The following is a 26,671-nucleotide window of genomic DNA, read 5'->3' on the forward strand; positions in this document are numbered from 1 at the left end:
AGGATCATAGAATCATTCAATGTAAGATGGAAACTTAAAAGCCAGTCGCATAATAACGCAGTGCTTTCTGATGTGTTGAAAACAACCTGGAAATCCCCAGATGAGGGGAGGGCTGGGGCGGGTAGGAAATGTGCAAAGTGGGGAGGTCAATAAGTGAGGACCTAGTTCGTGAGGACACAGACCCAATTTAATAAAGGTGGTGTTTATGGGGACAGTACTTACGGGGACATTAGGGCTAAAGGGACGTAATGGGTGTATGATTAACTGCTCAGCGCGCCCACTGTTGATTTGAGAGCTAAAAGCCCCAAAGAGGATTTTTTATAGGATGTTCTGACACCCAAAGTGCAAACATTGATCCTTTTATACCTCGACCCCCTGACCCTAAATCATTTACCCTTCAGGATATGCTTTTGAAAAATGTCCCGGCAAAACAATCCACCTAATCTTACCCTTCGTCAAAAGATAACAAATACATTGCATTAGCTTAACGGTAACACAACCACACCCTGATTTCTCTCCTATTTTAAGTGCAGTAGAATGAATGAGTCATTTCTTTATGGGAGGTAGGCTGGTGGTTGTAGTGGGGCTGTCTGGGCTGGTTACTGCTCTGTCTGGCTCTGTTGTTAATAATGCTATGGTATCAAGGGAGCGTCGTCTGTTCTCGTATGGAGAACACTGTAATAACGTTACAAACCTCCAAGAAGCCCCTGTCTCTGGGTGTGTGTTTGTGAATATGTGTGTGTGTGTGTGTGTGTGTGTGTGTGTGTGTGTGTGTGTGTGTGTGTGTGTGTGTGTGCGCGCGCGTGCTTCATTGTGAAAACAAACAGTAGTGTCGTCTGAGGCTGAAAACGTTACAGATAACATAGTAATAACATTACAGAGTGAAAGCCCTACAGGGCTTTGGGGAATCAGTATTGACCGATTATACAGTTAGGATTATGTGTGTCATTCTAGCCATGTAAGGATGAAGTAAGACAGCGGTCAAAAGAACATCATCTGAAGAGGACACAATGTGATAACGTTGGAGCAACATCTTAGCAATGTTTCCCTTTAAGAGTACAACAACAGTGCATTCATTAAAGGGAGTGCATTTTCTTGTTTCTCCTGTGTTAAAATTACATTCAACAACCATCACGCTCTAGAAATGGACAACGCAATCATGCTCGACACAAAAAAGCGTTGATATAACATTAGGACATTGTCTGGTGTAATAAAGAAGGTATGCTATACAGTGGGGCAAAAAAGTATTTAGTCAGCCACCAATTGTGCAAGTTCTCCCACTTAAAAAGATGAGAGAGGCCTGTAATTTTCATCATAGGTACACTTCAACTATGGCAAAATGACAACAAAATCTGAATTTATTTGCAAATTATGGTGGAAAATAAGTATTTGGTCAATAACAAAAGTTTATCTCAATACTTTGTTATATACCCTTTGTTGGCAATGACGGAGGTCAAATGTTTTCTGTAAGTCGTCACGAGGTTTTCACACACTATTGCTGGTATTTTGGCCCATTCCTCCATACAGATCTCCTCTAGAGCAGTGCTTTTTGGGGGGCTGTTGCTGGGCAACACGAACTTTCAAATCCCTCCAAAGATTTTCTATGGGGTTGAGATCTGGAGACGGGCTAGGTCACTCCAAGACCTTGAAATGCTTCTTACGAAGCCAGTCCTTCGTTGCCCGGGCGGTGTGTTTGGGATCATTGTCATGCTGAAAGACCCAGCCACGTTTCATCTTCAATGCCCTTGCTGATGGAAGGAGGTTTTCACTCAAAATCTCTCGATACATGGCCCCATTCATTCTTTCCTTTACACGGATCAGTCGTCCTGGTCCCTTTGCAGAAAAACAGCCCCAAAGCATAATGTTTCCATCCCCATGCTTCACAGTAGGTATGGTGTTCTTTGGATGCAACTCAGCATTCTTTGTCCTCCAAACACGACGAGTTGAGTTTTTACCAAAAAGTTATATTTTGGTTTCATCTGACCATATGACATTCTCCCAATCTTCTTCTGGATCATCTAAATGCTCTCTAGCAAACTTCAGACGGGCCTAGACATGTACTGGCTTAAGCAGGGGGACACGTCTGGCACTGCAGGATTTGAGTCCCTGGCGGCGTAGTGTGTTACTGATGGTAGGCTTTGTTACTTTGGTCCCAGCTCTCTGCAGGTCATTCACTAGGTCCCCCGTGTGGTTCTGGGATTTTTGCTCACCGTTCTTGTGATCATTTTGACCCCACGGGGTGAGATCTTGCGTGGAGCCCCAGATCAAGGGAGATTATCAGTGGTCTTGTATGTCTTCCATTTCCTAATAATTGCTCCCACAGTTGATTTCTTCAAACCAAGCTGCTTACCTATTGCAGATTCAGTCTTCCCAGCCTGGTGCAGGTCTACAATTTTGTTTCTGGTGTCCGTTGACAGCTCTTTGGTCTTGGCCATAGTGGAGTTTGGAGTGTGACTGTTTGAGGTTGTGGACAGGTGTCTTTTATACTGATAACAAGTTCAAGCAGGTGCCATTAATACAGGTAATGAGTGGAGGATAGAGGAGCCTCTTAAAGAAGAAGTTACAGGTCTGTGAGAGCCAGAAATCTTGCTTGTTTGTAGGTGACCAAATACTTATTTTCCACCATAATTTGCAAATAAATTCATTAAAAATCCTACAATGTGATTTTCTGGATTGTTTCCCCTCCTTTTGTCTGTCATAGTTGAAGTGTACCTATGATGAAAATTACAGGCCCCTCATCTTGGGAAACTTGCACAATTGGTGGCTGACGAAATACTTTTTTGCCCCACTGAATATGCAGTGATGACATTTGGCGGTCTAAGAATGTTAATAAGAAAGCATAATGACATCAGAGCTGGTCTATAATAAAGAAAGCATAATGACATCAGAGCTGGTCTATAATAAAGAAAGTATAATGACATCAGAGCTGGTCTATAATAAAGAAAGTATAATGACATCAGAGCTGGTCTATAATAAAGAAAGCATAATGACATCAGAGCTGGTCTATAATAAAGAAAGTATAATGACATCAGAGCTGGTCTATAATAAAGAAAGCATAATGACATCAGAGCTGGTCTATAATAAAGAAAGTATAATGACATCAGAGCTGGTCTATAATAAAGAAAGTATAATGACATCAGAGCTGGTCTATAATAAAGAAAGTATAATGACATCAGAGCTGGTCTATAATAAAGAAAGTATAATGACAGAGCTGGTCTATAATAAAGAAAGTATAATGACAGAGCTGGTCTATAATAAAGAAAGTATAATGACATCAGAGCTGGTCTATAATAAAGAAAGTATAATGACATCAGAGCTGGTCTATAATAAAGAAAGTATAATGACATCAGAGCTGGTCTATAATAAAGAAAGTATAATGACATCAGAGCTGGTCTATAATAAAGAAAGTATAATGACATCAGAGCTGGTCTATAATAAAGAAAGTATAATGACATCAGAGCTGGTCTATAATAAAGAAAGTATAATGACATCAGAGCTGGTCTATAATAAAGAAAGCATAATGACATCAGAGCTGGTCTATAATAAAGAAAGTATAATGACATCAGAGCTGGTCTATAATAAAGAAAGTATAATGACATCAGAGCTGGTCTATAATAAAGAATTGATTAAAACAAAGTTTGGTTTTATGAAGACAACATTGTAATGACATTAGAGAATTGTCTCTGGTTGAATGAAGATCATTGTGAGTAATAGAATCAGTGCGTTTACAGCATCAGGCCTTAGAGGATTCGTCCCTCTCTTCTCACATCCTCAACTCTATCCTCTTCCTCTGTACACTGCCTACATCCTCAACTCTATCCTCTTACTCCGTACACTGCTTACATCCTCAACTCTATCCTCTTACTCTGTACACTGCTTACATCCTCAACTCTATCCTCTTCCGCTGTACACTGCTTACATCCTCAACTCTATCCTCTTCCTCTGTACACTGCTTACATCCTCAACTCTATTACCTTCCTGCGTACACTGCTTACATCCTCAACTCTATTACCTTCCTGCGTACACTGCTTACATCCTCAACTCTATCCTCTTCCTGCGTACACTGCTTACATCCTCAACTCTATCCTCTTCCTCCGTACACTGCTTACATCCTCAACTCTATCCTCTTCCTCCGTACACTGCTTACATCCTCAACTCTATCCTCTTACTCTGTACACTGCTTACATCCTCAACTCTATCCTCTTCCTCCGTACACTGCTTACATCCTCAACTCTATCCTCTTACTCCGTACACTGCTTACATCCTCAACTCTATCCTCTTCCTCCGTACACTGCTTACATCCTCAACTATCCTCTTCCTCCGTACACTGCTTACATCCTCAACTCTATCCTCTTACTCTGTACCCTGCTTACATCCTCAACTCTATCCTCTTCCTCCGTACACTGCTTACATCCTCAACTATCCTCTTACTCCGTACACTGCTTACATCCTCAACTATCCTCTTACTCTGTACACTGCTTACATCCTCAACTATCCTCTTCCTCCGTACACTGCTTACATCCTCAACTCTATCCTCTTACTCCGTACACTGCTTACATCCTCAACTATCCTCTTACTCTGTACCCTGCTTACATCCTCAACTCTATCCTCTTCCTCTGTACACTGCTTACATCCTCAACTCTATTACCTTCCTGCGTACACTGCTTACATCCTCAACTCTATCCTCTTCCTGTGTACACTGCTTACATCCTCAACTATCCTCTTACTCTGTACACTGCTTACATCCTCAACTATCCTCTTACTCTGTACCCTGCTTACATCCTCAACTATCCTCTTACTCCGTACACTGCTTACATCCTCAACTATCCTCTTACTCTGTACACTGCTTACATCCTCAACTATTCTCTTCCTCCGTACACTGCTTACATCCTCAACTCTATACTCTTACTACGTACACTGCTTACATCCTCAACTCTATCCTCCCTGCTTACATCCTCAACTCTATCCTCTTACTCTGTACACTGCTTACATCCTCAACTCTATCCTCTTACTCCGTACACTGCTTACATCCTCAACTCTATCCTCTTACTCCGTACACTGCTTACATCCGCAACTCTATCCTCCCTGCTTACATCCTCAAACTCTATCCTCTTACTCCGTACACTGCTTCCATCCTCAACTCTATCCTCTTACTCCGTACACTGCTTACATCCTCAACTATCCTCTTACTCTGTACACTGCTTACATCCTCAACTATCCTCTTACTCTGTACACTGATTACATTCTCAACTCTATCCTCTTCCTCTGTACACTGCTTACATCCTCAACTCTATCCTCTTACTCCGTACACTGCTTACATCCTCAACAATCCTCTTACTCCGTACACTGCTTACATCCTCAACTATCCTCTTACTCTATACACTGCTTACATCCTCAACTATCCTCTTACTCCGTACACTGCTTACATCCTCAACTCTATCCTCTTACTCTGTACCCTGCTTACATCCTCAACTATCCTCTTCCTCCGTACACTGCTTACATCCTCAACTATCCTCTTACTCCGTACACTGCTTACATCCTCAACTCTATCCTCTTACTCTGTACACTGCTTACATCCTCAACTCTATCCTCTTCCTCCGTACACTGCTTACATCCTCAACTATCCTCTTCCTCCGTACACTGCTTACATCCTCAACTCTATCCTCTTACTCTGTACCCTGCTTACATCCTCAACTCTATCCTCTTCCTCCGTACACTGCTTACATCCTCAACTATCCTCTTACTCCGTACACTGCTTACATCCTCAACTATCCTCTTACTCTGTACACTGCTTACATCCTCAACTATCCTCTTCCTCCGTACACTGCTTACATCCTCAACTCTATCCTCTTACTCCGTACACTGCTTACATCCTCAACTATCCTCTTACTCTGTACCCTGCTTACATCCTCAACTCTATCCTCTTCCTCTGTACACTGCTTACATCCTCAACTCTATTACCTTCCTACGTACACTGCTTACATCCTCAACTCTATCCTCTTCCTGTGTACCCTGCCTACATCCTCAACTCTATCCTCTTACTCTGTACCCTGCTTACATCCTCAACTCTATCCTCTTACTCTGTACCCTGCTTACATCCTCAACTCTATCCTCTTCCTCCGTACACTGCTTACATCCTCAACTATCCTCTTACTCCGTACACTGCTTACATCCTCAACTATCCTCTTACTCTGTACACTGCTTACATCCTCAACTATCCTCTTCCTCCGTACACTGCTTACATCCTCAACTATCCTCTTCCTCTGTACCCTGCTTACATCCTCAACTATCCTCTTCCTCTGTACCCTGCTTACATCCTCAACTATCCTCTTCCTCTGTACACTGCTTACATCCTCAACTATCCTCTTCCTCCGTACACTGCTTACATCCTCAACTATCCTCTTACTCTGTACACTGCTTACATCCTCAACTCTATCCTCTTACTCTGTACACTGCTTACATCCTGAACTCTATCCTCTTACTCCGTACACTGCTTACATCCTCAACTATCCTCTTACTCCGTACACTGCTTACATCCTCAACTCTATCCTCTTACTCTGTACACTGCTTACATCGTCAACTCTATCCTCTTACTCCGTACACTACTTACATCCTCAACTCTATCCTCTTACTCCGTACACTGCTTACATCCTCAACTATCCTCTTACTCCGTACACTGCTTACATCCTCAACTCTATCCTCTTACTCTGTACACTGCTTACATCCTCAACTCTATCCTCTTCCTCCGTACACTGCTTACATCCTCAACTCTATCCTCTTACTCCGTACACTGCTTACATCCTCAACTATCCTCTTCCTCCGTACACTGCTTACATCCTCAACTATCCTCTTCCTCCGTACACTGCTTACATCCTCAACTCTATCCTCTTACTCTGTACCCTGCTACATCCTCAACTCTATCCTCTTCCTCCGTACACTGCTTACATCCTCAACTATCCTCTTACTCTGTACACTGCTTACATCCTCAACTATCCTCTTCCTCCGTACACTGCTTACATCCTCAACTCTATCCTCTTACTCCGTACACTGCTTACATCCTCAACTATCCTCTTACTCTGTACCCTGCTTACATCCTCAACTCTATCCTCTTCCTCTGTACACTGCTTACATCCTCAACTCTATTACCTTCCTGCGTACACTGCTTACATCCTCAACTCTATCCTCTTCCTGCGTACACTGCTTACATCCTCAACTATCCTCTTACTCTGTACACTGCTTACATCCTCAACTATCCTCTTACTCTGTACCCTGCTTACATCCTCAACTATCCTCTTACTCCGTACACTGCTTACATCCTCAACTATCCTCTTACTCTGTACACTGCTTACATCCTCAACTATCCTCTTACTCTGTACACTGCTTACATCCTCAACTATCCTCTTCCTCCGTACACTGCTTACATCCTCAACTCTATACTCTTACTACGTACACTGCTTACATCCTCAACTCTATCCTCCCTGCTTACATCCTCAACTCTATCCTCTTACTCTGTACACTGCTTACATCCTCAACTCTATCCTCTTACTCCGTACACTGCTTACATCCTCAACTCTATCCTCTTACTCCGTACACTGCTTACATCCGCAACTCTATCCTCCCTGCTTACATCCTCAACTCTATCATCTTACTCCGTACACTGCTTACATCCTCAACTCTATCCTCTTACTCCGTACACTGCTTACATCCTCAACTATCCTCTTACTCTGTACACTGCTTACATCCTCAACTATCCTCTTACTCTGTACACTGCTTACATCCTCAAACTCTATCCTCTTACTCTGTACACTGCTTACATCCTCAACTCTATCCTCTTACTCCGTACACTGCTTACATCCTCAACTATCCTCTTACTCCGTACACTGCTTACATCCTCAACTATCCTCTTACTCTATACACTGCTTACAGCCTCAACTATCCTCTTACTCCGTACACTGCTTACATCCTCAACTCTATCCTCTTACTCTGTACCCTGCTTACATCCTCAACTATCCTCTTACTCTGTACACTGCTTACATCCTCAACTCTATCCTCTTACTCTGTGCCCTGCTTACATCCTCAACTATCCTCTTACTCCGTACACTGCTTACATCCTCAACTCTATCATCTTCCTCCGTACACTGCTTACATCCTCAACTATCCTCTTACTCCGTACACTGCTTACATCCTCAACTCTATCCTCTTACTCTGTACACTGCTTACATCCTCAACTCTATCCTCTTACTCTGTACACTGCTTACATCCTCAACTCTATCCTCTTAGTCTGTACCCTGCTTACATCCTCAACTATCCTCTTCCTCCGTACACTGCTTACATCCTCAACTATCCTCTTCCTCCGTACACTGCTTACATCCTCAACTATCCTCTTACTCTGTACCCTGCTTACATCCTCAACTATCCTCTTCCTCTGTACCCTGCTTACATCCTCAACTATCCTCTTCCTCTGTACACTGCTTACATCCTCAACTATCCTCTTCCTCCGTACACTGCTTACATCCTCAACTATCCTCTTACTCTGTACACTGCTTACATCCTCAACTCTATCCTCTTACTCTGTACACTGCTTACATCCTCAACTCTATCCTCTTACTCCGTACACTGCTTACATCCTCAACTCTATCCTCTTACTCTGTACACTGCTTACATCCTCAACTCTATCCTCTTACTCTGTACCCTGCTTACATCCTCAACTATCCTCTTCCTCTGTACACTGCTTACATCCTCAACTATCCTCTTCCTCCGTACACTGCTTACATCCTCAACTATCCTCTTACTCTGTACCCTGCTTACATCCTCAACTATCCTCTTCCTCCGTACACTGCTTACATCCTCAACTATCCTCTTACTCTGTACACTGCTTACATCCTCAACTCTGTACCCTGCTTACATCCTCAACTATCCTCTTACTCTGTACACTGCTTACATCCTCAACTATCCTCTTACTCCGTACACTGCTTACATCCTCAACTCTATCCTCTTACTCTGTACACTGCGTACATCCTCAACTATCCTCTTACTCTGTACACTGCTTACATCCTCAACTCTATCGTCTTACTCTGTACCCTGCTTACATCCTCAACTATCCTCTTACTCCGTACACTGCTTACATCCTCAACTCTATCCTCTTACTCCGTACACTGCTTACATCCTCAACTATCCTCTTACTCTGTACACTGCTTACATCCTCAACTATCCTCTTACTCTGTACACTGCTTACATCCTCAACTCTATCCTCTTACTCTGTACACTGCTTACATCCTCAACTCTATACTCTTACTACGTACACTGCTTACATCCTCAACTCTATCCTCCCTGCTTACATCCTCAACTCTATCTTCTTACTCTGTACACTGCTTACATCCTCAACTCTATCCTCTTACTCCGTACACTGCTTCCATCCTCAACTCTATCCTCTTACTCCGTACACTGCTTCCATCCTCAACTCTATCCTCTTACTCTGTACCCTGCTTACATCCTCAACTATCCTCTTACTCCGTACACTGCGTACATCCTCAACTCTATCCTCTTACTCTGTACACTGCTTACATCCTCAACTCTATCCTCTTACTCTGTACACTGCTTACATCCTCAACTCTATCCTCTTACTCTGTACACTGCTTACATCCTCAACTCTATCCTCTTCCACCGTACACTTCTTACATCCTCAACTATCCTCTTACTCTGTACACTGCTTACATCCTCAACTATCCTCTTACTCTGTACACTGCTTACATCCTCAACTCTATCCTCTTACTCCGTACACTGCTTACATCCTCAACTCTATCCTCTTACTCCGTACACTGCTTACATCCTCAACTATCCTCTTCCTCCGTACACTGCTTACATCCTCAACTATCCTCTTACTCTGTACCCTGCTTACATCCTCAACTCTATCCTCTTCCACCGTACACTTCTTACATCCTCAACTATCCTCTTACTCTGTACACTGCTTACATCCTCAACTCTATCCTCTTACTCCGTACACTGCTTACATCCTCAACTCTATCCTCTTCCTCCGTACACTGCTTACATCCTCAACTCTATCCTCTTCCTCCGTACACTACTTACATCCTCAACTCTATCCTCTTACTCTGTACACTGCTTACATCCTCAACTCTATCCTCTTACTCTGTACACTGCTTACATCCTCAACTCTATCCTCTTACTCCGTACACTGCTTACATCCTCAACTATCCTCTTACTCTGTACCCTGCTTACATCCTCAACTCTATCCTCTATCTCAGTGCTTAACGCTCCATGCTTTTTTAAATGTCTGTCTCTTCCTTTTAGTCACACTGTAACTCACCATTTCTTTTTCCCTCCATCCCTGCCTCCCTCCCTCCTTCTTACTTTATATGCCTCCCTATACTCCTCACTTTTCCTCCCTCGCTTAATCTCTCCATCCTTCTCTCTCTCTCTCCCTCCTTTTCTTTCTCTCTCAGATTCTCCTCTATCTCACTTCGTGGGGCCATGTGGAGCTTCAGTCCTGGGAGAGTAGTTGCTTGGCACTGATTATTTAATTTATTTACACTTTCTTTCTCTCTCTGCCTTCCTTCTTTCCTCTCTCAACCCACACTACCTTATCCCCCACTCTCTCAACCCACACTACCTTTATCCCTCACTCTCTCATCCATCACTTCCTTATCCCTCCCTCTCTCAACCCACACTACCTTATCCCTCCCTCTCTCAACCCACATGACCTTTTCCCTCACTCTATCACAAACTCTCTCGCTTACTCACACTCACTGTTTCTCTCTCTCTCTCTTTCTCTCTAATCCTCTAGCCCCCTCATCTCCACAACAGCACCTCTGAGCCAATCGCTATGCACAACTGTGCAAGAGTCAATCACAATTCAACACGGCTAGCTCCGAGAGCCAATGGGAGCCTCCAGACTCCAAATGGGAGCCAATCATCTTCCCGGTGATTCATCAGCTGAAAGTGGGTAGTAATCAGTGTTACATGGTTGCTGGGGCTAAGCCAATCAAATGTACATGTGCAGTATCCTTGGAAACATGGTTGGTTTTATGTAACGGGAGGCAAAAATTACTGCAGCAGCGTGAATAGCTTGGTGCAGTATTGATCGAAGGGTGAAACATGGTTTTACTCCTGAATACCTCCAGTGTGTCGGTTAGGTAACACAAGTGCAGGTACTTTAAGTCAGGGGGGGGGGGCTGAAAGTGTGTGTCTTGAACCCCCTTGGCAGACAGGGCATCTCTCCCACATTACAGTATTATTCAAACCTTTTCAGATGGGGACCCCATACCTTCCACCAGAATATCTGGAGAATTTTCTTCCCAATAATTTCTCTAAACCCCACCCTAACCCAATACGACACAACCTTAAAATCTGTACATTTTTACATCAACAAATAACCTTCATCATAGTTTCTTCTCTTATCAAAATACATTTACTCAATAAAATTGTATTTGTTTGTATTATCTTTCTGAAAAACGTATATTGTCCCATACAATAATCTGTACTCTAAATGTTTAGTTCCTTTTTATTGACCCCACTGATGTTCCCCTAGCGGGGTCGCGACCCCGACTTTCAATACCGCTGCTGTAGAATATGATACGATGCTAATGTTGCGTTTTGCATGCATACACATTCACAAGCATAGTATACATGCATGAAAAGCATACTAACACACACACACACACACACACACACACACACACACACACACACACACACACTGTATAACGTAGGGACAGGACTACTCACGTAAGCTTCATAGTCACACGACTGGAAGATGAGTTTCTCAGGGTGGTGCTGCCAGTATTGCACTGGAGTGGACGAGGTGGCCTCGTTGGGAGGACGCAACGTGATTGGCTCGCACCATTCGCCTTGCTGTAACGACAGCCAATGGCAAGATCAGATAGAGGCCACGGATGAGGAATCACAGACGATTACAAGGAAAACGATTGGGCACAAACTTAAGTCAAGCATATTCTGAGCTGATACATCTACTCTGTCAGATATGTGCTGCCGTTTGCTCCTAACCACATGGCACTTCTATGATGTAACAGGTTCTATCCAGACTGACTGAACATGAAAAGCTTAACAACAACATTTCAAAAACATTTTGAGACCTCACTGTGTTTCTATGGATCATCCTCTCCTAATGCTAAGTGCGTTTTAACAGTCTTAGAAGGGTCATATTTAAATGGCTTTTCATACTGTTTAATTCCCCTAGCTAGTGCTATGATGCTCACACCTCCCCTGGCACTGTGTGGAAAATCCCCTGTCCTTCTTTCTTTCATCCTATTCAACAGAAACAGGAAATGGATATATATTTAGCTACAGTACTTTTCCCTTGGCCAATATGTTCTAAATCAAATGGAAACGATCATGAGTAAATGGACTTGTATTATCAACAAATATAATGTACATTTATATCACGTACATTGACAGTTGACTGTTCGACTGTTCGTCACGTACAATGACAACAACAGTATTTGATGCACACTAGCATCACAGACAACTTACAGTATCATTTCTTGCAGAAGGTCTTTCTCCAACATCATGAGACTGATAAATAAATAAATAGAAATAAGATCCAGGATCAGGACAACAAGAAGTTGGTTGATAACATAGAGCTGGATAGAGGGTGCACTTTCCACAAAGCCTGTTTTAGCATGGGCAGCGCCATTGCAGACTTTCATCAATGGAGATAGCCCTCAATGGCGCTGCCCATGTTGTCATAGAAACCATTATGGCAAATATGCAAAGACGTGGCCTCTATCCAACTCTATGGTTTATAATAATCAAGCAGACGATAATCACACAGGCAATGTTCACAACAAGGCTGGAGTGTGAGGAAATCCTCCCGACACAGTTTCATAATCAAAGTCCCATGACAGGTGCTGATACACTACTATACGGGAGTGCTTGTTTGTTTGTGTGTCACATCCATCTGCGTCTTAATGAGATACTCTGGAGGTGAGGTAATCAGGGATAATGACATTGGGGTAAATAGCTGCAGGGTGAGCCCTAGAGGAGGATCAGAACAGGTAATCTACTCCAAAACACTGGGCTACTCTAACTGATCTAAATGACAAAGATAGATAGAGGGGGGGGGGGAAGAGAAAAAGTGATGGGACGAAGATAGAGACACAAATTGCAAAACACAATTATATAAAGACCAGAAAGAGCACAGAGAAAGAGAGAGAACCTCATTATCCCTGTAATGGGGCCCAGGGCATGATCTCTGACTGCCTCAGTAGTAATAGAGGGAGTAGGGCCACGTCTTTGACTGCCTCAGTAGCAAATGGGGGGAGTAGGACATGATCTCTGACTGCCTCAGTAGTAATGGGGGGAGTAGGGCATGAGGGGTAGTAGGGCATGATCTCTGACTGTCTCAGTAGTAATGGGGGGGAGGGGGGGGGCATGATCTCTGACTGCCTCACTAGTAATGGGTTGGAGCAGGGCATGATCTCTGACTGCCTCAGTAGCAATGTGGGGAGTAGGGCATGAGGGGTAGAAGGCCATGATCGCTGACTGCCTCAGTCGTAATGGGGAGGGAGCAGGGCATGATCTCTGACTGCCGCAGTAGTAATTGAGAGGGAGCAGGTCATGATCTCTGACTGCCTCAGTAGTAATGGGGGGAGTAGGGCATGAGGGGTAGTCGGCCATGATCGCTGACTGCCTCAGTCGTAATGGGGAGGGAGCAGGGCATGATCTCTGACTGCCTCAGTCGTAATGGGGAGGGAGCAGGGCATGAGGGGTAGTAGGCCATGATCGCTGACTGCCTCAGTCGTAATGGGGAGGGAGCAGGGCATGATCTCTGACTGCCGCAGTAGTAATTGAGAGGGAGCAGGTCATGATCTCTGACTGCCTCAGTAGTAATGGGGGGAGTAGGGCATGAGGGGTAGTCGGCCATGATCGCTGACTGCCTCAGTCGTAATGGGGAGGGAGCAGGGCATGATCTCTGACTGCCTCAGTAGCAAGGAGTGGGAGTAGGACATGATCTCTGACTGCCTCAGTAGCAATGGGGGGAGTAGGGCATGTTCTCTGACTGCCTCAGTAGTAATGGGGAGGGAGCAGGGCATGATCTCTGACTGCCTCAGTAGCAATGGGGGGAGTAGGGCATGTTCTCTGACTGCCTCAGTAGTAATGGGGAGGGAGCAGGGCATGAACTGACTACCTCAGCAGCAATTGGGGGGGAGCAGGCCATGATCTCTGACTGCCTCAGTAGCAATGGGGGGAGCAGGGCATAATCTCTGACTGCCTCAGTAGCAATGGGGGAAGCAGGGCATGATCTCTGACTGCCTCAGTAGCAATGGGGGGAGCAGGGCATGATCTCTGACTGCCTCAGTAGCAATGGGGGGAGCAGGGCATGATCTCTGACTGCCTCAGTAGCAATGGGGGGAGCAGGGCATGATCTCTGACTGCCTCAGTAGCAATGGGGGGAGCAGGGCATGATCTCTGACTGCCTCAGTAGCAATGGGGGGAGCAGGGCATGATCTCTGACTGCCTCAGTAGCAATGGGGGGAGTAGGGCATGATCTCTGACTGCCTCAGTAGCAATGGGGGGAGCAGGGCATGATCTCTGACTGCCTCAGTAGCAATGGGGGGAGCAGGGCATGATCTCTGACTGCCTCAGTAGCAATGGGGGGAGTAGGGCATGATCTCTGACTGCCTCAGTTGCAATGGACAGTCAGAGGCATTGTGGAGGGAAAAGGGGGAAAAAGGGAGAGATAAAGGAAAGAGTGGAAAGTATATGAGAGTGAAAGGAATACAGAAGTCTCCATAATGATCCCCTCTACACGACCTTGTTGACTCACTGCACTCACCTGAGTGCTGCTCTAAAGAGGCCAATGTTGTCATGAGTCGTGACACAAACGCACTTCAAGGAGTCAGTCGTGTAGAAACATAAGTGTGTGTCTGGTGCGACAAGCTCTGTGAATCACACACACTCTCACACACACTCCGGATGGACCCTAATCGGGGTAGATCAAAGGAACGCTTAAGAGAAGCTGCTCTCCCAGATGCCTCTGACTCGCCGACCGTGCTTTCATAGGTTGGTGGAGAGGTTCAATAGGAGGATCATGGATTTTGGTAGAGAGGTTACCATACTGTACCATGCATGCTAATATTCAGTGCATTCGGAAAGTATTCAGACCCCTTGACTTTCCACATTTCGTTACTTTAGCCTTATTCAAAAATGATTATAGATTTTTTTTCCAAAATCAATCTACACACACTACCCCATAATGACAAAGCAAAAACAGGTTTTTAGAAATGTTTGCACATGTATTAAAAACAAAAACTGAAATATCACATTTACATAAGTATTCAAACCCCTTACTCAGTACTTTGTTGAAGCACCTTTGGCAGTGATTACAGCCTCGAGTCTTCTTGGGTTTGACGCTACAAGCTTGGCACACCTGTATTTGGGGAGTTTCTCCCATTCTTCTCTGCAGATCCTCTCAAGCTCTGTCAGGTTGGATGGGGAGCGACGCTTCACAGCTATTGTCAGGTCTCTCCAGAGATATTTGATCGGTTTCAAGTCCGGGCTCTGGCTGGGCCAATCAAGGACATTCAGAGACTTGTCCCAAAGCCACTCCTGCGTTGTTCACTCCAGTCTGAGGTCCTGAGCGCTCTGGTGCAGGTTTTCATCAAGGATCTCTCTGTACTTTGCTCCGTTCATCTTTGACTCGATCCTGACTAGTCTCCCAGTTCCTGCTGCTAAAAAACATCCGCACAGCATGATGCTGCCATCACCATGCTTCACCGTAGGGATGGTGCCAGGTTTCCTCCAGACGTGACACTTGACATTCAGGCCAAAGAGTTCAATCTTGGTTTCAGACCAGCAAAGCTTGTTTCTCATGGTCTGAGAGTCTTTAAGTGCCTTTTGGCAAACTCCAAGTGGCCTGTCATGTGCTGAGGAGTGGCTTCCATCTGACCACTCTATCATAAAGGTCTGATTGGTGGTGTGCTACATAGATGGTTGTCCTTCTGGAAGGTTCTCCCATCTTCACAGAGGAACTCTGGAGCTCAGTCAGAATGACCATCATGTTCTTGGTCACCGCCCTGACTAAGGCCCTTCTCTCCTGATTTCTCAGCTTGGCCAGGCGGCCAGCTCTAGGAAACGTATTGGTGGTTCCAAACTTTTTTCCATTTAAGAATGATGGAGGCCACTGTGTTCTTGCAGATCTTCAATGCTGCAGAATTCTTTTGCTACCCTTCCCCAGATCTGTGCCTCGACACAATCCTGTCTCGGAGCTCTACGGACTATTCCTTCGACATCATGGCTTGATTTTTGCTCTGGCATGCACTGTGGTACCTTATATAGACAGATGTGTGCCTTTCCAAATCATGTCCAATCAACTTAATTTACCACAGGTGGACTCCAATAAAGTTGTAGAAACATCTCAAGGATGATCAATGGAAGTAGGACGCACCAGAGTTCAATTTCGAATCTCATTGCAAAGGGTCTGAATACTTATGTAAATAAGGTATTTCTGTTTTTTTTATTTTATAAATGATCAAACATTTCTAAAAACCTGTTTTCGCTTTGTCATTATGGGGTATTGTGTGTAAAGTGATGGGGAAAAATGGCTATTTAATACATTTTAGAATGAGGCTGTAACATAACAAAATGTGGAAAAAGCAAAGGGGTCTGAATACTTTCGGGAATGCACTGTATATAAGTTAAATAGCATGCTAATACAGGTTGGTAGAGCAGTTATGGTACAGTATAGGGCAGGATTCCCCAAAAGGCAATCCAAGGGCCAAATATACAGTCGTGGGCAAAAGTTTTGAGAATGACACAAATATTAATTTTCACAAAGTCTGCTGCCTCAGTTTGTATGATGGCAATTTGCATATACTCCAGAATGTTATGAAGAGTGATCAGATGAACTGCAATTACTTTTAAAGTACCTCTTTGCCATGCAAATGACCTGAATCCCCAAAAACCATTTCCACTGCATTTCAGCCCTGCCACAAAAGGACCAGCTGACATCATGTCAGTGATTCTTCCGTTAACACAGGTGTGAGTGTTGACGAGGACACGGCTGGAGATCACTTTGTCATGCTGATTGAGTTCGAATAACAGACTGGAAGCTTCAAAAGGAAGCTAACTAATTAAAAAGGCAGACTAACTAAACGGAGCACAGAGATATATACACACAAAATCTTTCCCTCAGCCATTACATGCGGAAACGGTGAGGCAGCAGACTTTGTGAAAATGTATATTTGTGTCATCCTCAAAACTTTTGGCCACGGCTGTAAAAATATGTATTTTTTTTAATAATTGTTGTTGGACATAAAATAAATGAGCTCAAAGTGATTTTCAGTTGTTCCCAAGTACAGTAGTTTCCAAGTATAAATAGAGGCATATGTGATCTTATCCCAAAGTAATCAAGGTTTGAAATTATACTATTTTTATCTAATACTATATCTGTTTGGGATTCTTGTGGTCAATTTGCAGTGTACAAATGATTTATAACAGCGTTCTGCCCGCTGACCATCCGGGAGGATGAATGATATGTCATATTATACACTGCTCAAAAAAATAAAGGGAACACTTAAACAACACAATGTAACTCCAAGTCAATCACACTTCTGTGAAATCAAACTGTCCACTTAGGAAGCAGTGGACAATACATTTCACATGCTGTTGTGCAAATGGAATAGACAACAGGTGGAAATTATAGGCAATTAGCAAGACACCCCCAATAAAGGAGTGGTTCTGCAGGTGGGGACCACAGACCACTTCTCAGTTCCTATGCTTCCTGGCTGATGTTTTGGTCACTTTTGAATGCTGGCGGTGCTTTCACTCTAGTGGTAGCATGAGACGGAGTCTACAACGCACACACGTGGCTCAGGTAGTGCAGCTCATCCAGGATGGCACATCAATGCGAGCTGTGGCAAGAAGGTTTGCTGTGTCTGTCAGCGTAGTGTCCAGAGCATGGAGGCGCTACCAGGAGACAGGCCAGTACATCAGGAGACGTGGACGAGGCCATAGGAGGGCAACAACCCAGCAGCAGGACCGCTACCTCCGCCTTTGTGCAAGGAGGAGCAGGAGGAGCACTGCCAGAGTCCTGCAAAATGACCTCCAGCAGGCCACAAATGTGCATGTGTCTGCTCAAACGGTCAGAAACAGACTCCATGAGGGTGGTATGAGGGCCCGACGTCCACAGGTGGGGGTTGTGCTTACAGCCCAACACCGTGCAAGACGTTTTTAATTTGCCAGAGAACACCAAGATTGGCTAATTTGCCACTGGCGCCCTGTGCTCTTCACAGATGAAAGCAGGTTCACACTGAGCACATGTGACAGACGTGACAGTCTGGAGACGCCGTGGAGAACGTTCTGCTGCCTGCAACATCCTCCAGCATGACCGGTTTGGCGGTGGGTCAGTCATGGTGTGGGGTGGCATTTCTTTGGGGGTCCGCACAGCCCTCCATGTGCTCGCCAGAGGTAGCCTGACTGCCATTAGGTACCGAGATGAGATCCTCAGACCCCTTGTGAGACCATATGCTGGTGCGTTTGGCCCTGGGTTCCTTCTAATGCAAGACAATGCTAGACCTCTTGTGGCTGGAGTGTGTCTGCAGTTCCTAGAAGAGGAAGGCATTGATGCTATAGATTGGCCTGCCCGTTCCCCAGACCTGAATCCAATTGAGCACATCTGGGACATCATGTCTCGCTCCATCCACCAACGCCACGTTGCACCACAGACTGTCCAGGAGTTGGCGGATGCTTTAGTCCAGGTCTGGGAGGAGATCCCTCAGGAGACCATCCGCCACCTCATCAGGAGCATGCCCAGGCGTTGTAGGGAGGTCATACAGGCACGTGGAGGCCACACACACTACTGAGCCTCATTTTGACTTGTTTTAAGGACATTACATCAAAGTTGGACCAGCCTGTAGTGTGGTTTTCCACTTTAATTTTGAGTGTGACTCCAAATCCAGACCTGGGTTGATAAATTAGATTTCCATTGATCATTTTTGTGTGATTTTGTTGTCAGCACATTCAACTATGTAAAGAAAAAAGTATTTCATAAGAATATTTCATTAATTCAGATCTAGGATGTGTTATTTTAGTGTTTTTTTGAGCAGTGTATTAATCATCACGCTTTCGTAGTTTGGTAGAGAGGTCAAATAGGGACACACAGGAAAATAATTGTGAGAGGCTGCTGTCTATTCCTCTCTCATTCTTCCCTTCCTTCCTCCCCCCCCTCTCACCATGCTGACTTGGGCCATCTGCCGCTCCAGTTTGGAGCGAGGCATCTCCTCTAAGTAGTTGTCGTTGGAGCGCTGGCGGCGCCGTGCGTCCGCCTGCATGATGAGGTGCTGCACGTCCAACGAGCCCCCTGGGACACCCGCTGTGGTGTACGCAGCCTGGCCCGGAAGGATCTGGGGAGGGGTGTTGCAGCCACCGGGCTCCTGGGAGGATGGATGGACAGAGGGGAGGGGTTATTAAATTGTGGTGAAGTGTGCCATGTGATGCTTTTGAGGCTCCATGATAGGCTGTTCTAGAAAACGAGATGTCAAATGTGAAGACTGCCACTACTGGCTATTCCCAATGTGAGCATACCTCAAAGGCGGGGGTGAAAATTAGGGCAAGACAATAATGGTATAATGATTCCACTACATAGAAATTGCCTTGCTTACCTCTTATCTTATTATTTTCACTAGCATACCTCTTTAAACGAAGCTACTGTGTTGAGCATGCATTCTAAGTGGTGTCTAGTGGAATGCTTTTGGAACATGGCAATATGCTATGCTGAATAAACCTTCAGCCTCCTCTCTGTTTGCTAGCCTGCTCTGGACAGCAGACTAGATTTGCAGTGGAGACTGCCCAGACCCTCTGTCTGGACCGATTTGTTAAATGGAATGAAAGCAGGTGTCTGGGCCTTGAGAGGCTGCAGAGCAGCAGCCACATCAAATTGAGTCCCAGGAGGTGAAGCATATCCCGGGCCTTTGTTAGATTAACATTAGACCCATACGCACTGGGGAATGGAATCCAGTATCTTGTAATTAGTATCCAGGACCGATAGGGAGAGGGGAAACAGCGGTCTATTGTGGTCCTGGCGGCATCCATTTTGTGTCTGCCGGGAGACTTGTGAAGGCTAACAACAGCAGTGGAGATATTTCCCTTAAGCTCACTGAACCTGTCTGCAGTCTCTAGGACTACTACCATCTGGGAGGGAAGAGAGAGAGCACACACACACACACACACACACACACACACTGACCCGTAGGGAGATGGCCCGTGGGGGTTTCTGTGGAGGGTCTTGGTGAAGCCTGTCTCCCAGCGAGGCCAGGATTCTCTTCCTGTGTCCTATCAGACTGACCTTCAACACCTAGGGAGGAAGAGAGACACAGGTCAACAACCTATCAACACAACGATCAACATGTATTTAACATGGAATCAATGTGAACTAAACATGTAATAAGCCTCCACTGAAGTAAAACCCAGTTATGGGAGTGTGGATTCAAATCCTACCTCTATTGGTAGTGAGGCACTCTGGAATAATACAAAGGCCACGATAATAAACTGACAAAGTTATAACAATGGTGATATGGTGACATCATATGTGACTGCCTGAGGTAAAAACAAATGTTGTAATCAGAGGAGGCTGGTGGGAGGAGCTATAGGAGGACGGGCTCATAGTAATGGCTGGAATGGAATAAATGGAACGGGGTCAAACATGAGGTTTCTATACATTTCATGTGTTTGATACTGTTCCATTGATTTAATTCCAGCCATTACAATGAGCCCGTCCTCCTATAGCTCCCCCCACCAGCCTCCTCTGATTACAACATTTGTTTCTATTAAACATTAATATATTGAAATAACCAGGCTTTCAAAGAAGGAACAATGAGTCATAATGGTAAAAACACAGAGCAGACCATATGTAACATCATTACTAGAATTATTATCACATAAAGGCACCAGCCTGGTCCACCGTTACAAGGTAATTAGGTTTGCAGTGAAACACACACACACTTTTTAGTTTGGTTTGTCCTTCCTGGCACATTCTGCAGGGGGTTTAAAGGGAAGCCAAAAGACTGCTTCCAACACACTAGATTTGGGTGTGAGTGTGGCTCATACAATGTCTTGGCAGTAAGCTCTTCTCCCAAAAGGCAGTGGATGTATTTGTGTAAGATGTGCATCAATGAAGGATGTGTGTGTGGATAAGAGGACATAGGAGGGAGGATGTAGGTGTGTGTTCCAGCTAGAGAGTTGGTAATTATAGTGAGTCTGAGACCTAGCAGTGAGCCTAATGACTCTCCCTACTCTACCGCCATTACCACACACACGCACACACACACACACACACACACACACACACACACACACGCATTATTGATTCCTTCCTCTCCAGCCCTCACTCACCAATTACTGGCCCGCATCTGTTTCCACACACACTTAAGAGCAACCAAAAGAGAAATCTAAATAAACTCTAATTATTAATTTCCCAATCTAGAAACAAGAAGAACATGTATTATCCTAGACAGGAAACACAGATTGCGGCTTTGATTGAATAGATACTATATTGCATCATTATGGCAACCGGGCCACATGAAAATCACCATATTTAGAGGTTAACGCCACACTATGAAATAATCAATGGGCTTTTTTAAATAGAGGAGTGTTCGGCTAAACAAACAGGCTCTAAACATTCAGACAATTCAAAATATAAGGGAACGGTTTGATCATCGTCTAACACTGTTCTCTCTTCCAGAAAAAAATGATTCTAATTGCCAAAATTATCATGAACAAAGACGTGCGCTTATATGTCATTCTGGGTTTTGATGGTTGGAGATTTCATTGGCATATTTTGTGAGGCTATCGCTCTCTCTCTCTGCCTGTTACACAAACACACGTAAGCAGATCCAATTATTAGTCAGCTCCATTCTCCCTCTCTCTCTCCTCACCTCACACACGCACACGCACACACACACACAGTGTTCTTTGTTTGACCAAAACTTATGCTATTTAGATCCTGGGGGAGTACATTACAATGTTATAACTCCGAAATGGACAAGGACTGAAACATAACCTGACCAGTTACTGTTAGCTCTCTCTCTACCCCCCACCCCCTCTTCATTGCGTGTGTGTTCTCTCTACAGTACGTGTGTGTTCTCTCTACAGTACGTGTGTGTTCTCTCTACAGTACGTGTGTGTTCTCTCTACAGTGTGTACAGTATGTGTTCTCTCTACAGTATGGGTTCTCTCTACAGTATGTGTTCTCTCCATAGTATGTGTACTCTCTATAGTATGTATTCTCTCTACAGAATGTGTTCTCTCTACAGAATGTGTTCTCTCTACAGAATGTGTTCTCTCTACAGAATGTGTTCTCTCTACAGAATGTGTTCTCTCTATAGTATGTGTTCTCTCTACAGTATGTCTTCTCTCTACAGTATGTGTTCTCTCTACAGTATGTCTTCTCTCTACAGTATGTGTTCTCTCTACAGTATGTACAGTATGTGTTCTCTCTACAGTATGTACAGTATGTATTCTCTCTACAGTATGTGTTCTCTCTACAGTATGCGTTCTCTCTACAGTATGTGTTCTCTCTACAGTATGTACAGTATGTGTTCTCTCTACAGTATGTGTTCTCTCTACAGTATGTGTTCTCTCTACAGTATGTACAGTATGTGTCCTCTACAGTATGTACAGTATGTGTTCTCTCTACAGTATGTGTTCTCTCTACAGTATGTACAGTATGTGTTCTCTACAGTATGTACAGTATGTGTTCTCTCTACAGTATGTGTTCTCTCTACAGTATGTGTTCTCTCTACAGTATGTGTTCTCTCTACAGTATGTGTTCTCTCTATAGTATGCGTTCTCTCTATAGTATGTGTTCTCTCTACAGTATGTGTTCTCTCTACAGTATGTGTTCTCTCTACAGTATGTGTTCTCTCTACAGTATGTACAGTATGTGTTCTCTCTACAGTATGTGTTCTCTCTACAGTATGTGTTCTCTCTACAGTATGTGTTCTCTCTACAGTATGTACAGTATGTCTTCTCTCTACAGTATGTGTTCTCTCTATAGTATGTGTTCTCTCTACAGTATGTGTTCTCTCTACAGTATGTACAGTATGTGTTCTCTCTACAGTATGTGTTCTCTCTACAGTATGTGTTCTCTCTACAGTATGTACAGTATGTGTTCTCTCTACAGTATGTGTTTTCTCTACAGTATGTGTTCTCTCTATAGTATGTGTTCTCTCTACAGTATGTGTTTTCTCTACAGTATGTGTTCTCTCTATAGTATGTGTTCTCTCTACAGTATGTGTTCTCTCTACAGTATGTGTTTTCTCTACAGTATGTGTTCTCTCTACAGTATGTGTTCTCTCTACAGTATATGTTCTCTCTACAGTATGTACAGTATGTGTTCTCTCTACAGTATGTACAGTATGTGTTCTCTCTACAGTATGTGTTCTCTCTACAGTATGTACAGTATGTGTTCTCTCTACAGTACAGTACGTGTGCCTGACTGCACCATGCCCCCATTTACATTTAAATGAAATTCATTGTCTGCGTATTGAGACTGAGTGACTGCTACAGTGGCTCTACCCTACACGCACAATATACTCCTTATTTCACTCTGCCTCTATTGCTTCCATTCCCAACTCCATATTCAATTGCATTCAATCCAATTCAATAAGCTCTGCTGATATGATAAGCCAGTAGGTCACATTGCCAATGCCAAGACACAGTAGAGACACAAAGGGGAATATTTATGTTACACATAATCATCATAATACACAGCAAAATATCAGTCTCTCTTTCACTCTATCATTCTATCGCTCTTCCCTCCTCCTCCCCACCTCTCTCTTTCACTCTATCATTCTATCGCTCTTCCCTCCTCCTCCCCACCTCTCTCTTTCACTCTATCATTCTATCGCTCTTCCCTCCTCCTCCCCACCTCTCTCTTTCACTCTATCATTCTATCGCTCTTCCCTCCTCCTCCCCACCTCTCTCTTTCACTCAATATCATTCTATCGCTCTTCCCTCCTCCTCCCCACCTCTCTCTCTCTCTCATCCCTTCTTCTGTCTATCTCTGTCTCTGATGGCAAAGTGACAACCCATCTCTATCTCTCTTTCTCTCGCTCTATTCCTCTCTCACTCCCTCTTTTATTCTCTCTTTCTCTCTCTCGGTGTCTCTTCAGTTTGCAGTGTTTTTGCTGGGACATTGCCGGAGGGATCAAGCTGGTTAACTTGCCTTGCGGTGTTGACAGTCTTCCTTTAAATGAAACGGTTTGGGACGTAGCCTCTAGTCTTTGGCTAGAGTCCGTGTGTGTGTGTGTGTGTGTGTGTGCGGTCTGCTCACTCTGAAGAGAGTTAGTGCCAACATGTGTGTGTTTTCGCTGATCGATGGAGTAATCCCGTTAACGTTCCCGTTAGTCCAGGGGAACAGCTCTGATTACAGGCTTAACCGGGACAGATGCGGTAACGACCCTGATCCTCTAAACTCCACTGCAATGCCAGAGGAGACCACACACACCATCAGCAAACTGTGATTACAGAGACAGTCAGGAACAATAGTTCACTGTCCCCACCTCCCAGTCCTATGAAGGGGAATGAAAATAGTTCACTGTCCCCACCTCCCAGTCCTATGAAGGGGAAGGAAAATAGTGGTTATACAATAACTATATTCAGACACTGTTGAAGGACTTTATAATAAAATAAACATGTTACAGAACGGAAGCCTTGACTATGCCACACCAGTAAGACTCTCATGCCAAAACATGTTGCTTTACGACAATAACGACTCAAACAGATACGTACTGTGAACTGGTGGTCAAACAAGGATACGGTTGGCTGCAACTGACCACTGGTTAATCACTGGACCTTAACAAGGACCTTCCCTCATTTAGGATCCTGTCACAAAGGGATGCCTTCTCTGACCAATGGGAGAGCTAGGTTGACAGGCCGGCTCTTTTGAGCAGATACAAGGAGGGAGGGAGAAACTTTAGCCGAATCACTGTCTGTGCTCACAATACCGTTCTAGTTTTAATGATGAGAGAACAAGACCAACTCTTCCTCGTTTATCCATCTCTCGCTGCCCCTCTATATATTTCTCTCCAGTTCCCACTGTGTATGCAGTTCTCTCTTCCTTCTTCTCTCTTTCTGTCCCTCGCACTCTTTCCTACTGTCCCCTCTCTTTCTATCTACCGCTCTTTCTATCCCTCCCCCTTCTCTCTTATTCTACCCCTCCCTCCTACTGTCCCCTCTCTTTCTATCTACCGCGCTTTCTATCCCTCCCCCTTCTCTCTTATTCTACCCCTCCCTCCTACTGTCCCCTCTCTATCTACCGCTCTTTCCATCCCTCCCCCTTCTCTCTTATTCTACCCCTCCCTCCTACTGTCCCCTCTCTATCTACCTCTCTTTCCATCCCTCCCCCTTATCTCTTATTCTACCCCTCCCTCCTACTGTCCCCTCTCTATCTACCACTCTTTCCATCCCTCCCCCTTCTCTCTTATTCTACCCCTCCCTCCTACTGTCCCCTCTCTATCTACCGCTCTTTTCCATCCCTCCCCCTTCTCTCTTATTCTACCCCTCCCTCCTACTGTCCCCTCTCTATCTACCGCTCTTTCTATCCCTCCCCCTTCTCTCTTATTCTACCCCTCCCTCCTACTGTCCCCTCTCTATCTACCGCTCTTTCCATCCCTCCCCCTTCTCTCTTATTCTACCCCTCCCTCCTACTGTCCCCTCTCTATCTACCGCTCTTTCTATCCCTCCCCCTTCTCTCTTATTTCTACCCCTCCCTCCTACTGTCCCCTCTCTATCTACCGCTCTTTCCATCCCTCCCCCTTCTCTCTTATTCTACCCCTCCCTCCTACTGTCCCCTCTCTATCTACCGCTCTTTCTATCCCTCCCCCTTCTCTCTTATTCTACCCCTCCCTCCTACTGTCCCCTCTCTTTCTATCTACCGCTCTTTCTATCCCTCCCCCTTCTCTCTTATTCTACCCCTCCCTCCTACTGTCCCCTCTCTTTCTATCTACCGCTCTTTCCATCCCTCCCCCTTCTCTCTTATTCTACCCCTCCCTCCTACTGTCCCCTCTCTATCTACCGCTCTTTCTATCCCTCCCCCTTCTTCCCTATTCTACCCCTCCCTCCTATCTATGTATCAAAGTGAAAGACTAATTGCCTGGTGAGAGAGCTCGGCCCCCTGGTGTGATTTGCTCTGATGGACCTAGCAACCAAAAGTGTTCACTTTGCGGTTGAAAATGAGGCTAAAGGGCCTAAAAGCTCTTATTCCCCTCCATCGACCGCAACCACGTTCAGACATCGTGACCGTGTCTCTATTGGTTTGTGTCCGTGTTTGTACACGTTTTTTGTGTGAGTGTATGTGCGTCACGACCCCAAGCCATCGACAAGACCTTTTGATCCTTTCCAGGTCAATTCTTTCATGGACTCTGGATTGGTTGAGCTCAAGGACATTGCCTTGGCTCCATTGGATCAAAGCATGTCTGGTGAACTCCAGTCACTGTCACTAAGGATCTAAGACAGACTGAAACCTAAATGGCACCCTATTCCTATGTAGTGCAATACTTTTGACCAGAATCCTATGGGCCTGGTCAAATGTAGTACACTATTTAAGGAATAGGGTCCCATTTGAGAAGCAGACAGACTGGGTCTAAATCGTCTGGTGTCAGTAGTAAGATGAAAAGGAAGGGAACAGGAAGGGATG

General features: G+C 44.7%; 1 protein-coding gene across 1 annotated transcript in view; it reads right to left on the reverse strand.

Moving 5' to 3' along the window:
* Nucleotides 1-26,671, reverse strand: part of LOC109884983 (ankyrin repeat and sterile alpha motif domain-containing protein 1B) — a 332,614-nt gene that overhangs the window by 12,187 nt on the left and 293,756 nt on the right. The window contains 4 exon segments of the mRNA XM_031798152.1: nucleotides 11,661-11,868; nucleotides 12,508-12,549; nucleotides 19,209-19,409; nucleotides 20,222-20,329. Coding sequence (XP_031654012.1) covers nucleotides 11,661-11,868; nucleotides 12,508-12,549; nucleotides 19,209-19,409; nucleotides 20,222-20,329 — 559 coding nt within the window.

Source organism: Oncorhynchus kisutch, linkage group LG19 (assembly GCF_002021735.2).
Source record: "Oncorhynchus kisutch isolate 150728-3 linkage group LG19, Okis_V2, whole genome shotgun sequence".
NCBI classification, from domain to species: Eukaryota; Metazoa; Chordata; class Actinopteri; order Salmoniformes; family Salmonidae; genus Oncorhynchus; species Oncorhynchus kisutch.